At 37.1% G+C, this 13,521-nt stretch overlaps 3 protein-coding genes across 4 annotated transcripts; 2 read left to right on the top strand and 1 right to left on the bottom strand.

The window, feature by feature from the left end:
* Positions 1 to 255: 255 nt before the first annotated feature.
* Positions 256 to 1,792, bottom strand: LOC6732490. The gene is made up of 2 exons (XM_002079574.4): positions 1,534 to 1,792; positions 256 to 1,464 (listed from the first exon to the last, which is right to left on the bottom strand). Exons 1-2 carry the CDS (start codon positions 1,597 to 1,599, stop codon positions 451 to 453), a joined length of 1,080 nt encoding a protein of 359 aa, XP_002079610.2. The 5' UTR covers positions 1,600 to 1,792; the 3' UTR covers positions 256 to 450.
* Positions 1,793 to 7,428: 5,636 nt separating this feature from the next.
* LOC120285820 lies at positions 7,429 to 9,899 on the top strand. 2 transcript variants are annotated; one of them, XR_006542197.1, is made up of 3 exons: positions 7,429 to 7,602; positions 9,038 to 9,115; positions 9,487 to 9,899. XR_006542197.1 is itself a non-coding variant. In XM_044923917.1 (2 exons), exon 1 carries the CDS (start codon positions 7,468 to 7,470, stop codon positions 7,594 to 7,596), a length of 129 nt encoding a protein of 42 aa, XP_044779852.1. In that variant the 5' UTR covers positions 7,429 to 7,467; the 3' UTR covers positions 7,597 to 7,602; positions 9,038 to 9,116. The 2 variants fall into 2 exon arrangements, 1 of the variants encoding a protein (XP_044779852.1); XM_044923917.1 differs by lacking the exon at positions 9,487 to 9,899 and having other exon boundaries at positions 9,038 to 9,116.
* Positions 9,900 to 10,148: 249 nt separating this feature from the next.
* LOC6732489 (protein tyrosine phosphatase type IVA 1) lies at positions 10,149 to 13,198 on the top strand. The gene is made up of 4 exons (XM_039298482.2): positions 10,149 to 10,351; positions 10,414 to 10,580; positions 11,793 to 11,924; positions 11,986 to 13,198. Exons 1-4 carry the CDS (start codon positions 10,232 to 10,234, stop codon positions 12,095 to 12,097), a joined length of 531 nt encoding a protein of 176 aa, XP_039154416.1. The 5' UTR covers positions 10,149 to 10,231; the 3' UTR covers positions 12,098 to 13,198.
* The last annotated feature ends 323 nt before the right edge of the window (positions 13,199 to 13,521 follow it).

Below are 13,521 nucleotides of genomic sequence, written 5' to 3'. Positions count from 1 at the left end.
TCTAAAAACAATCATTTAATACACAATTTAAAAGTTTTAGAATGAAAAACGTTTATATAAAACAGGAGATATAGGAGTACTCTTAAAATATTTCAAGAAAATTCGTGATGCAAATTTTAAATCAAATGAAAAATATTCCCTAATTTATATGTTATTATATTTTATATATTACAAAATTTTAAATGCTATAAACTAATAATGAAATATGAAGAAAACAAATAATTTCTTACTGATCGATAATAAAAAGGACCACTATTTTTGAGAACAGTTATAAAATACTTATCATTTTATTCATTGTTGAACAATTTCTGACATTTCGAAATACAATTCAGATTGAAATGCTTTACAGTTTATGTTTTTAGAGATTACGACCAGAATAGGTTTTTTTCTGGATTAAGGTTTCACCAAAGGGGTTCTGTATACAAATCTTCAGTCATGGAGGATGCCCTACTAATCATCATTTACAGGTGCTTCAAAAGGAGCCTTGCAACCGGCCTTATCGTAAAACTCGAATGGCAGCGGATCCTCGTTGTCGTAATAGTCGGAATCGCGGGCGCAACTGGGACCAAGTTCCATTTTCACCATCTTGTCGCGCCAAAAGTCGAGAAGCTCCTTGGTGAGAACCTCATCCCTCAGCTTGTAAATCCAACTGTTGTAGTCGTCGGGCCCATAGAAACCAGCATCACCCTTGTACTCCTGCAGCAGATCGGCGGCCTTGTTTTGATCCTCCGCCGAGGGTGTGCCATCGAAGAGCAGCTTCCAGATTATCTCCCTGGCGGCTGCGGCTATCTTCTTCACGCTGGCCTGGTGAACGCTGTCCGGAACGATGATTTTGGTCAGGACAAAGCGCTTCATTAGCGTTCGGTATTCCTCGAGAGGATTTTCCTTGGTCAGGGCGGCCTCAAATTCGCCGGACAGAGCGGCGGCATCATCGGCACTCAGTTCACCCGGAGTGGTAGGCGTCGCTGGCCCATCCTGATCCAGCGAAGCCTGCTCCTCCAGTGCTGCGCGCACCTTTAGGCTGGCTGCAAATGGAGCGGTACAACCGGCATGGGCATAGAACTCCAATGGCGGGGTGTCGTCGCTGTCAAAGAGATCACAGTCGCGTGACCAACAGGGACCGAGTTGCTTCTTCACCAGCACATCACGCCAAAAGTCGAGGAGCTCCTTCTTTAGAACCTCATCCCTCAGCTTGACAATCCATTCGTTGTACGGCGTCGGGTCGTAGAAGCAGGCGTCACCACGGTATTCCTCCAGCAATTGGCTGGCCTTCTCTGTGTTCGATTGCGAGGTACCTGCCTCGTCGAATAACAGCCGCCAGATGACATCACGCGCCGCTGCAGCCGTTCGATCGAAATTCTCCTTGGTGACATCATCATCTACGATTTCGTCTACCTGCACGCGTGTTTCGATGAGCTTTTGGTAATCCTTCACGGGATCCACCAGGCCAATGGTATAATCGTTCTGTCGAGACAATAGTTGTTATTGTTTGTAAACTATTTTTGTTTATTTTCTATGGCTGTTGTTTATTACCTGTGCTACTTTCTCTGCCGTTGCCATTTTGTCGGATTGTGCGTCCTCGGCCTTTCGCTTGGACATTCCCCTCTGGATAAATCGGCGATATAAGGTTCTTCGCAGTAAAATATTTCAAATCGTTGGGCTGTTGATCGTCACTTCTGGCGGAATGAGATAAGATGACTAATTCAGGTTGCCGCTTGCTGTTGCGGTACTACGTATGTAAATAGTAGGGTAGTTCTTTTCTATAGAGAACATTTAAATTGGGATGTTCTCGAAAGGGCAGGACTAGAATCAAAATACGACCACCTTTTGGAGGAAGAGGAAAATAAAATATGTAACTTTTTAAGAATATTGTTATTATAATTTATTGCAAAATATATCCGCATATACTTTTAATATATTCAAAATCTTTTAAAATCACTTCTTTCATATTTTATGAAAAAAAAAGCATAATGTGTTTTTGAAAATAATACAAAATAAATAATATATATATGAATATAAAGTATCGATTATGCGCACTATCAAGACATCGATTAAACACTAAATAGCACTTGAAACTATCGGCACTATCGAGTGTTCGAGCTAATCGAATATAATCACTATCGGTGTCTACCAACACAAACGAGCGAATTGTTCGCAACGCCTACTTCGATTACAAGTACTTTGCTCTTGGAAATCGGTAGAAAAAATTGTGCAATCCGTGCTGGAAACTACAGATATTATTTTCGCCCGATTGATTCATGTCAAATTGATTGATTCATTTTATACCATTGGTTCCGCCCTGTGCTGACTGTATGTGTGTGTGTGTGCGTGACAGACACAAAGAAATTTGAGGTTAAGCTGCAGACGAATTTTCGTTAATGTCGCTAAAAAACCAAAGCTTAACTGTATTGTTATTCAATGAAAAACACTTAAGCTAAAGATACAGTCAATTTACAATTGCAATAAGAGCAATAGTTGTGTCGTAAAGGCAACACACACAAGCCAATTGCATTCGTGGAATTCGTGTCGGTGAGAGTCTCGCGGTGCGTCTGTGTGTGCGTGTGGACGTGAATTCAATTTTCTCGTGCACGAAAAGCAACGAAAAAGCTTCAAAAGTTATACTCAAATGTGTATGGCAATTGTGGTAAGTGCGGCAGGGGATCGGCTAAAGCCGCAAGTTTTTAAATAATACATTTTTGTTGCATAAATTGTTTCGAACGCCAACGAACACTCGCACAACTACTGAGCCCCAAAGTATGTGTGCTTGTGTGCGTGCATTGGCATTTACATTCAATATTCTAGACAATAGTCATCTTGTGAGTCTAGAATATGTTATAAACTATTTGTGTTTACATTTTTTTTAGTAAAATTATACAAAAAAACTGAAAATGTGTACTTTTTAAATGAACAAATCTGTGTAATTGCCATGAATAATGTTCTTTTCATCGCAATCAATTCAATCGAATTGCAGGTTCTGCTGTGTTTGCATAAAACGTTAAGTTAAGTAATATCCTATTTGTTATCATACACTTCAATAAATGGGTAACTTCACGCATTTTACTTTCATTCGACCCAGTTACCTGGTTAACTGCCATCGCCAGTTGAAAGTAAATGTCAGCTGACCCAGTTTTACCATCCGAACGGAACTAGGACGGGACAAAAACTATTTTGCACTGCACCAGTTCGAGTTTGTTTCTCTTTTTTGGCAGTTTTTATCATCTTCATACGTCATTTGCTGGGTACATACACGTAGATTTATCTAGTATCTAATCTGTTGAAGACATTTCGGGCAGATTTATATCATATCAAAGCGGGAGAGCAAACAGTAAACAAAAGACATGGCCGAGAGAAATGGTTTTTGAACAATACAGCCCAATCAGTTGGCATTTTATACTGAGCAAATGTGGACGCAGCAAAGTTGTAGTGCAAAAAGATTGCCCTCCTCCTTCATAGCTTTCAGTTTTACAATCAGTTGTTACTCAACAAGGTTTGGCTGTGATTTCCTCTTATCTCGAATTTTCGCATTTTTTCCACCTGTGTTTATCTTGATCGCACTGTTTGCTAATCGATATCAGCAAATTGCGTCAATCGGTATTGAAAGCGGTATAGAAATGGAACCTGGCAACTGAAACTGTCCCAAACGCACCACAGGAATATTAATTATACTCCAACCGGTGGTTGAAAATCCCAACGATATTCGTTTTTTAACCAGTTCTCTTGTCAGATTTCTTGCGCTCTCCGTTTTATTTCCGTTTGGGGTCTCTTGTCCTTGAACAAGTTCAATGATATTGCCGCGGCCCGGCAATACAAACAAAAGAAAGAGAAAAAAGAAGAATCTCATTCGGTTTCGTTCTCTCTTTTTATTTATCCGTGATAAAAAAAGAGCGAGCCAGATAAGCCTATCAGCCAAGGGAACAATTTTAAAATCCGGTTTGACTTTATCAAAAATATACCGATATATCATATCGGTATATATATCGTATGAGGAAAAGACGTCATCATTTGGACGCACCGATTACCAAACCCGAATAATTTAGTCTGTCAATCATACACAATACATTTTTCAAGATTGAATACCTATCTGGCATTGCATTAAATTCCATTTTCTTATCAAGAGTACTACATGTATCTCAACTGAGCATTGAGATTACGTATACGCTTCTTGGTTATTTTGTATTCCAGCTGTTTGTATTTTGTTGTCTGGGTTTATCTGCTTTCCGCCAGTTCTCAAATATTCCACATTCCCACGCACACAATCGCACGTCAATTGAATTCCTCGAAATGTGTGGCAATACTTTCGATCATTAAAGTGTTTCCAGCAATTTGTTTGAGGTCATTTTGATTTAGTGCAATTTATTGGTTCCTCGGAACATCTTCAATGAACCGCAGCTTGAATTGTACAGCCAACTAATTAAATACGCTCGCACATTAGTTAGGAGCAACTCAAGAACTCGCTAATTAGAAACGTCGAAGTAGCATGAGAGTTGCGAACTTTCAGACTACTTTTCGCGGTTATATATCATTGTGGTGTATTTTATTTTTTACTGCTGTCACGTTTTGGCAGCTTGTGTGCAGAATTTCACCAATACATGTCATATCCAAAAATAGACCAAAAAGCAAACAACAAAGCATGCAATACGATTTACAAACGTCAGTGGGCGGTGAAGGGTGGTAGATTGGTGGAAAATGGGGAGGGGAAAATGTCACCGACCACCCCCGGATTCTATATATAGTGCGCGATAAATGCGGCGCTGTTTGTCCTCAATAGTTTTGGCCTGCCCTTGGTTAAGGTACACAGTACCCAAAACTAACCAGGAAAATGGCATTTTGCTGATGTGCCATGCATGTACGTACTCCTTGTCTATAAATCAACCTTGAAGGACCTGCAATTTGTGGCAGGAGTAGACATGCATTCGATAATTGCAATAACAAGACAAGATTGCTTATTTCTTTTTGTTTTGGTTGCATTTTATCAAAACAAAACAACAACAGCTGTTTTCCGATTAAAAGTCGTTGATGATGACGCATGAGAAGCCGCCGCCTGGTGCGTCACGAAAAACTGCGCGACCACTTGGAAACTGAAAAGGCGGTCTGAGATCCTAGTTGCCTCCATTTCCTGCTCATCTCCTCCTGGTCGCAGCACTCGAGACGCCTCGGGGTGAACTTAAAATTTCCATTATGGCGAAATACGGAAATGCGCGGTTGGGTGGAGATGGTGTTGGGACTGGGGCTTGGACATCGCCCTTTCTCCTTTGGCAGTCGCGCAAAATCAATAACTCGAGCTTGGTCTCAGTCTCATTTCGAGCAGCAAAACCATGTGGCTCTGTTTTTGTTCCTAATACCCATACTTACCAGATCTGAGAGCGTGCCGCAAATATCTAAGGTGAACAAAACTTAGAAAAGCCTAATGGCTTGATTTTCATTTGTTACGGAAACAAAAAAAGTTATATATCTTCATCTATCTACCATATCTATATACATCTTTCGACTATTTATTGTAAGATAGATTTCATATATTGATCCTAAATCATTCATAATTGTTCTTAATATGCATTTAAGATTCCATTAATTAAAGATCCAATTTGGTTTCGGTGAACTATTTTGTTTATGTTTAGTCTACTAGTTTTCTACCGCGTGTGGTGGCTACTTTTTGTAATAATAAGTGTATAAAATAGATGACCAAATCAGCTTAATGTATTCTTAGTGTCTGCGTTATGTCTGGCTTTTTTCGGCACGTCTCCGATTTTATTGACACCCGTGGACAGACTTTAGCTTAGTAAGCTGAGGCTTGAGTGGCAGCTACCCTCATCACATTTCCCGTCCGTTAGTCATTTTCAATTTGTTTACAACCTTTTACTACTGTTTTTTTTTTGCAACTCAGTAATTTTTCGGCCGATCTTGTTTGCCAGGATTGCAGTCGAAGTCTAAACAAAAACTGAATGGGGACAAACAAAACAGGGAACTGGAATCGAAGTACTTTGAACCCCGAATCCAAACTCAGACACAACGGTGTTGGGTTTTCTTTCTTACCTTCAGATTTCATCGGTTCCTTGTTCTTTGTTTCCTCTTGTCTGGCCCTCGGTCTAAGTCGTCTGCTCCTGATTCGGGAAAGTCCAATCAACTTTCCGCTCAGACGACACCATCTGCTACCTCGCAGAGGGGAGAAGAGAACAAAAAGAATCTTTTGGCAAAGATACAATAGTGTGTTAGGAAGTTTTGCCTAATTGCACGAATATCTTTATGTTGATTTGAAGCAAAAGTTTGATTGCATTAAAAACAACGTTTAAAGACATTAAGATGTATTACCAGATTGGAAAATGCATTTGAAAATCTGTGTATGTAGCGAGGAGCATTCAAGTGGAACATATACTGTATGTACCAATGTATCTTTGTATATAACAAGTAACAATAAAGCCACAATTTGGTATTAGTGTCGTCATGCCATTTGCCTACATCTCGATTATAATCAACTGGTTTAAATGTAAGACTAATTTCATATTAAGTTACACGTTTGTGTGCGGCGTAGCCTTCATTAACTGTGCATATTATAAACCGCATTTAGCTTTGTTTATTGCCCTTAAATAACGACTAACCTTGGCATCCCGTAAAAGTTATAATCTGCCTGCGAAACTTTCCTTAGCTGTGTTTGTACTTTCAAAGTCAGGTAGCTAGACGGGAAAAAACCTTTATATGTTAAAGATCTTATCAATCATTTATTTATTCCCCGAATTAACAAGCGTTTCCACATAGATATTTGAATATCCTACGGATTTTATGTCCATATGCATTTGAAATACCAAGCCATTAACGCAATATAATTTGTATTGGTCATGAATATAAGAGTTTGTTAGGTAATGTCAATATTTTTTTTAATTATAGTAAAGTTTATTTTTGAAACTTATTTCACAGACGAAGTCGAAAAGAAAATTGTAAGATCTATATTTAAAAATGACAGAACACGAAATATCTCTTTTGTATAGCTTCTAAAATTAAACCACATAACATTTTAAAATTAATACACTCGTGCTTTTTCATCAGAACTACTTATACCAGAACGAAATCATCAATGTAGCGAATAAAATACTTTAAAATGTAACATGTATTTAGTAAGCATTAAATCGCCTTTTCACGGTCCATTGAACTCAGCTATTTTTATTTAACAGTAGAAAATTAAAACTAACCAAGCAAATTGTTTCTATTTTTCCTGCCTCTATTGTTTTTGCACAACAGACCTTTTAAAGTGCTTTAAATATGCACCAGACTGTAAGATAATTTTTTGTCGAAGTAGTGGGGGGTGGTGGGGCAGAAAGCAAACCTCTCTGCGTGAGCGATTGGAGAGATGTGCGTCACGACTCTCTCCGCTCTCCGCTCTGCCCGGCAATGGAGACTTACTGCCGGACGGAGCGGCCGTTTCCGTGGCGTAAAATGGGTGGCGAAGAGTTGACAATCGCCAGTCGATAGCAAAACATGAGAGAGTGCTCATCGCGCAGCAATACGCGTCTACTTAGTGTGGTAATCGTAATCGATCAACGTCTCAGAATCGACACTTGTCGATATTTAATCGAGATACTATCTCGCCGCATAACGGGCGATTAACGATAGGTAAATACAATTTATCCGCTGGCAAATCTGGATGTGGAGGACCAATCCTCAGTAGTTTCTAATTAACTGATAGGAGAGAAAGCTTTACGATCCGCGGATAAAATCGATTAGTGTCTTCCGGCAAACACCTGTCGATATCTAATCGAGAGTCCATATCAACGCGTTACAAGCTCCGTCGTAATCAGTAACTAATCACTGTATTTGCTTAAATGCACAGGGAAATACCTATGTACGTATAGATATTTACATATATACTTGCCTGTGTGACTTTTCAATTTCGCCAAGACGCAAAACAAAAAATACATTGCATAAGTCACAAGTAAAAACCGACTGAGAAATATAGCATCAACAAAAAGTGTTGTTGCTTAACGTGTCATGCGGTAAACACACACACACACTGACAAATCTAGAATGTACTGGTATATACTAGGTGCATTCCGAGAAGAAGTGAAAGTTTTCTGTTCTATCAACAAAGTGTTCCTTTTATATGTTTTGTTGTTTTTTTTTGCACCCGCTTCTTAATTAGTTTCACGCGTTTCAATATCACTCGCTATTCCACAATGGATTCTCCAAATACATACCATAATCGAAATGCCTTTACCAGAAGGAATTGGCCAATTTTCGAGAGAAATATTCGCCTACTTTAGGCAAAAGTGCAAAAATAAACACAGGTCGCACTGGGGCCATAGAAAATGGAATATTTGCTTAAAGAGTTATCGCGTTTGTGTGTATATACACGTATATATGCGAAATACATATTATACAATCATTGTTCTGCTTCGGTCTTTATATTTGTGAACTCATTTTATACATATGCTTTTCACGATCATCAACGGAATATAAATAATGTAAACTGGTCGTGGAAATGAGCAGACATTATCTTGGATCACTTTTAGGGAATATTTTTAATATTTTTTCAGACAGCAGGCGACCAATACATTTAAAATCCACTTCAAAGATTTTTCTTGCGTATGTTCTCTTGTTTTCGCAGATAAATTTCAGTTGATAAAGGCGGTTTTATTTTATTATTTTTAAATTGGCTATTTGGGTTGCTAATTAATTATTGCAAAAGTTGGTAAATCTTAAAAATGTTGAAATTAATTTTATTCCACTAGCGATTTTTGTATGTTTATGGTACCTTCAAAATTGTATAATGTATGTATATTATATACAACGTGAGCCCTAACCCTTGAATGATTTTGATTGTAATACACCAGTTTTATTTTTGTTTATTTATTAGATTTAGAATTTATATGTCACTTTGCAAATCAATTTTTTTTGTATACAATTTATTTCCCCTAAAAGCTTTTAGTTGCTAATGTTTTCAAACATTCATGGTGGTCAAATAAATTCTTACAAATATATTTTCCAGCCATTTTAATTTAATTTAAATGTGCTACCGAATGTTGTCTCAACTTTTGATTTCTTTTTGCAGTTGGTTAGACCTGTTCCCACATCTATGGAGTTTCATCTAGACAGTGCAGAATACTGCCAGGCACAGCACAAATAAAAAGTGAGTATGGATTATTTTTGCAGGGTATATGGTCCTCTTGCTTAATTAATTAGCTCAAGTGGCACGGGCGGTGGTACACTGCGTGGCGATGGAAAGGTCACTTGACTTACAGTGAACAAAGCACTGTGACCTTTCTGGACAATTGACGGCTTGACCCGCCCCGAAGAACATCGCGGATAAGAGAGTGTCGTGCGAGACAAAATGGCGAAAGTCTCAATTATTTCATTGCGTGTAATTGAGCTAAATTGTTTTTTAGTTTCCCACGAATTGTTCTCAATTAATTGAACAATGGGAGTCGCTAGAAAGAAGCTCAAACCGACTTGCACCAGATTTGTCTGGAATTGAACTCATTTTAGTCTCACTCTTTGCAGGTAAGCAATCCTACAAAAAGGCGGAGATAGCCTGAGTAAACACAGTCATCTCTTCGGGAGTCGACATCGATAAGTGGTGTGGATACCATCGGAATAATACCGTCAACGGATCAGCTGAAGTAGCGACAGCAGCGGCATCAATTAGCCCAAGACTGTCGATCTATGGGAGAGAAAGAGGAATACTAAATTCAAAGCATCGCGGTGATCACAGATCATATCACAGCAAGGAAATATTTAAATTTTTAACAACGAAACCTTGAAAAAGTTGTAATATTTTCGAAAACAAAACGGGAACTGAGCCCAAATCATTTTTGTTAGCTTAAAATACGTGTGACACTTAACAGGGAACCCTTTTTTCAGTCAAAGAAAATTGATTGATTTTCTTTGTGATAGCAGAAAAATCCATAATTGTACTTAATTGAAAAAAAGAACTAATTTTACTTAAACGATACTTAATCTAAGTTTGTGTTTTGGTGTAAAACATTTAAGATACGATACGAAAAGAGTTAATTATATTTATATTTATTTTTTATACATAACTCTAGCCTAAACAAGATTCAATTGTAAGCCTCTAACACGCTGAATTTTTAATCTAGAAATCAAACTACTTCCGTTAAAAGAAACCAATCAAATCTTTGTGAAAACGAAACAAAAACCACACCTCAAGATTGTAAGCAAGTAACAGACTATACTTAAGTGCACACGAGCCAGATTAAGTCCTTCAGAACAGCTTTTGTAATTGTTTATGAGCATCACCATGCGTCAAAAAGATCTGCGCCCAGCCCCCGCTCTAATTGAGTACAAGGGCATGAAGTTCCTAATCACCGATCGACCATCAGACATAACCATTAATCACTACATTATGGTAAGTCCCTTAATCATCTCAGCCTTAGCCACAACCCATTAATTTCCCTATCGTTCTTGTAGGAGCTAAAGAAGAACAATGTCAACACTGTGGTGCGCGTGTGCGAACCCAGCTATAATACCGACGAGCTCGAGACACAAGGCATTACTGTCAAGGACCTGGCTTTTGAGGACGGCACCTTCCCGCCTCAGCAAGTCGTTGACGAGTGGTTTGAGGTCTTAAAGGATAAGTGAGTACAATAACAGCGCTCTTGCAGTAGATAATTGTTATTTTATTAATTATGTCATTTATGACATGGAGCGTATTTTTTTGGTTTCACATTCAAACTGAAGATCTAATAAAATTAGTCATTATTTATTTGATTTTAGTTAGTTTTAACATTGAATATAAATAGTAACAACATTATTATAACTACACTGTAAAGATATTTTCATTTATTTTTAAGCGAATTAGATTGATAAACCACCAGTTCAAATAGTTCTTATTTAAGACATATGTATTTGCAATATTGAATTATTTTATTTAACATAATTTCTGAGCTATCATAAACCACAATCGAACTAAACGCGTCTACAAAAAATAAACCTCAAGTGATTTTTATCAATTTATTCAGTATTATTTGTTGCTTTGTGCCACTCAATCTAAAGATAATCAAATATTACTAAATTCAAAGAATAAAAAAGCCAAAGACAAATATCTAAAAGCTGCGCTAGCCACATATCCAATGAGCTGTTTAAAAATTCCACACAAATTAAAGAAGAACATTTTGAAGTTGTACAGAACCCCGCTTGTAGTCCCCTCTATCGCCTTAGCTGCTAGCTTAGTATGATTTCCAATGTTCATCAGTTATAAGTTGCTGTATAGAATTTGGCTAACTAAAATCTGCACATTCCTTCCTTCATACTTCTCTCAACGTTTTCGTTTTGTAAATTTCGAATTCCACACTCCATCAACAACTTGTACTACCTGTAAGCTACCAAACTTGATCAACGAGAACTTACCTTACCTTCCTATATGATTCGTTTCGTGTGCTATTTTATGATACCGCTGCTGCTGTGCCCTAGTTTTAGAAAGTCCACAAGCGCCACACTATCCTACTACAAACATAAGCGATTCTCGCTCAGACACATACCAAAAACAGTTCCACCAACAACAGCAACTGCAACTGCAATAAGAACTTCAGCAACCAGAGCCAGTTTATCCGCAGCAACAGGTCGGGACACAGATACAATTCCCCTAACAGGCACAGATAATCTCAATGATACTGGCGAGGCAGCATCAGCAATTTATAATAATACTGCATTTCTTGATAATGAAACTTGTCGGTAAGCGTAGACCTAGAGTTATAGGCTTAGACCAAAATCAAAGCAATTTAATAATTAAAGTAAGCCTTTGTATTTGTTTTGCAATCAACTCTATAACTTGTAATTGTACCTTACAGATATCAACAAAATCCGGAGGCTTGCGTTGCCGTTCATTGTGTGGCTGGTCTGGGACGAGCTCCTGTCCTTGTTGCCTTGGCACTGATTGAATTGGGCTTAAAATATGAGGCAGCAGTGGAAATGATTAGAGAGTAAGTGTTTGATAACCAGCCGACAAGAAGAAAAATTAAATTAACATTCAATTTATTTTAGTAAACGACGTGGAGCCATTAATGCCAAGCAGCTGTCCTTTTTGGAAAAATACAAGCCAAAGGCGAGACTAAAGCACAAAAATGGTCATAAGAATTCATGTTCTGTGCAATAGATTTCCAACACCATATGTATATTCCCACCAGACAAAAAGTGTTCATTTTTTCAAAAACAAAAAAAAAATGCAAGCGGATAGAAAAGCGCGTACACAAATATGAATTGATAGGCAGCAATCCGAAAAATTGAACTAACCATGTACCACAGAGAGCCCAAAAATATGGACGGAGAAATTGAGTTACAGCCCCAGTTATTACTAAACCTCAAATCTCAAATTGAAATGTATTGGCAACAGTTGTGTAATTTGTATGTATTAATTAATGTAATTTATTGTTATTTTACAATTGGATTCAGCCACACCACAGCGAGCTAAAAAAAATTTGATTTTGTACCTACAGCATATATAAACAGACTTATACGCATATATTTCATTACGAACGGCCCGAATACCCCATTAAATGGTTGTAGAGGGCTTGTCGAAGTAGTTGAAAAATAAACAACATGTTTAAATATAAAATCTAACAACAGCAATCAAAGCACATAAATAAACAAAGTTTTCGGGATCTAAGTAAAAGAACGGTGCACGGAAAGGATAAAACTTAACATCTATATTCTAAAACGGAAAAATGTACTTAATCGCATATTAGTTTGAATTTCAGCCCTCAAAAATCTGCATTATTTATATTTTGTTGATTATCTTCTTTTCAATGCGGCCACTTTTAGCTATCGATGGGTGAAGGCATATATCTGAAAACTTATTTGATTTTAAACTTTCAATAGTAAAAATACATTTATTTATATTAGAGCCTTCTTTTTTATATGCTAAACACCTTGCTTATTTGACACTACAATACCAATCAGCCTCTCACGTATATGCATGAGTTCCATGTGTGTATGTGTGATACACAGATATATATAACTATACATATAATTAAATATATATATGTATTATAGAACTACAAAGTTTTACATTAATGACTACATACATTCAAACTCAAGAATTGCAAGCAGTAAACAAGCAGTTTAAAGAACTATTTCAAACAAGCAGCAAGAAAAAATAAAACAAAAATTGAGAAAATGAACATGCAAAAAAAAATTAAACCTTATTGTAAACAACAAATTAACAAATTATATTGTGTGAAATGGAGACGAAAAACACAAGCCGAAAATAAAAACAAATTTAATGCTTATAAATAATTTATCCAAAATATTGAATTGTAATTTTTTAAAATGTTAGTCATTACAAGAAAATAAAAATGATCTATATTAAAATTAACCAATGAATTTTGTTAATCCCTGTAAATTAGACAATCTATTTTATACAGTTCATACTTTTTTTTTTGATAAAGAAAGCAATCAAATGTGGAATGGGTTTGATATTTATTTGGTATCATCTAAATTGGCTAAATTCGAAGGTTCCTCTATTCGATGGACTGATGATCTTCTGCTGGAAATCGGAAAGGAGTACGAATTCCTGACAAC

The sequence above is a fragment of the Drosophila simulans genome, chromosome 2L (genome assembly GCF_016746395.2).
Source record: "Drosophila simulans strain w501 chromosome 2L, Prin_Dsim_3.1, whole genome shotgun sequence".
NCBI lineage: Eukaryota > Metazoa > Arthropoda > Insecta > Diptera > Drosophilidae > Drosophila > Drosophila simulans.
This window is presented reverse-complemented; position numbering and strand designations above follow the sequence as displayed.

Coding starts and splice junctions, on each gene's coding strand:
- LOC6732490 (XM_002079574.4), bottom strand. CDS start 1,599: ATGTCCAAGCGAAAGGCCGAGGACGCACAATCCGACAAAATGGCAACG. Junction 1,465..1,533: donor CGGCAGAGAAAGTAGCACAG/GTAATAAACAAC, acceptor TTGTCTCGACAG/AACGATTATACCATTGGCCT.
- LOC120285820 (XM_044923917.1), top strand. CDS start 7,468: ATGAGAGAGTGCTCATCGCGCAGCAATACGCGTCTACTTAGTGTGGTA.
- LOC6732489 (XM_039298482.2), top strand. CDS start 10,232: ATGAGCATCACCATGCGTCAAAAAGATCTGCGCCCAGCCCCCGCTCTA. Junction 10,352..10,413: donor CCATTAATCACTACATTATG/GTAAGTCCCTTA, acceptor TCGTTCTTGTAG/GAGCTAAAGAAGAACAATGT. Junction 10,581..11,792: donor TTTGAGGTCTTAAAGGATAA/GTGAGTACAATA, acceptor TGTACCTTACAG/ATATCAACAAAATCCGGAGG.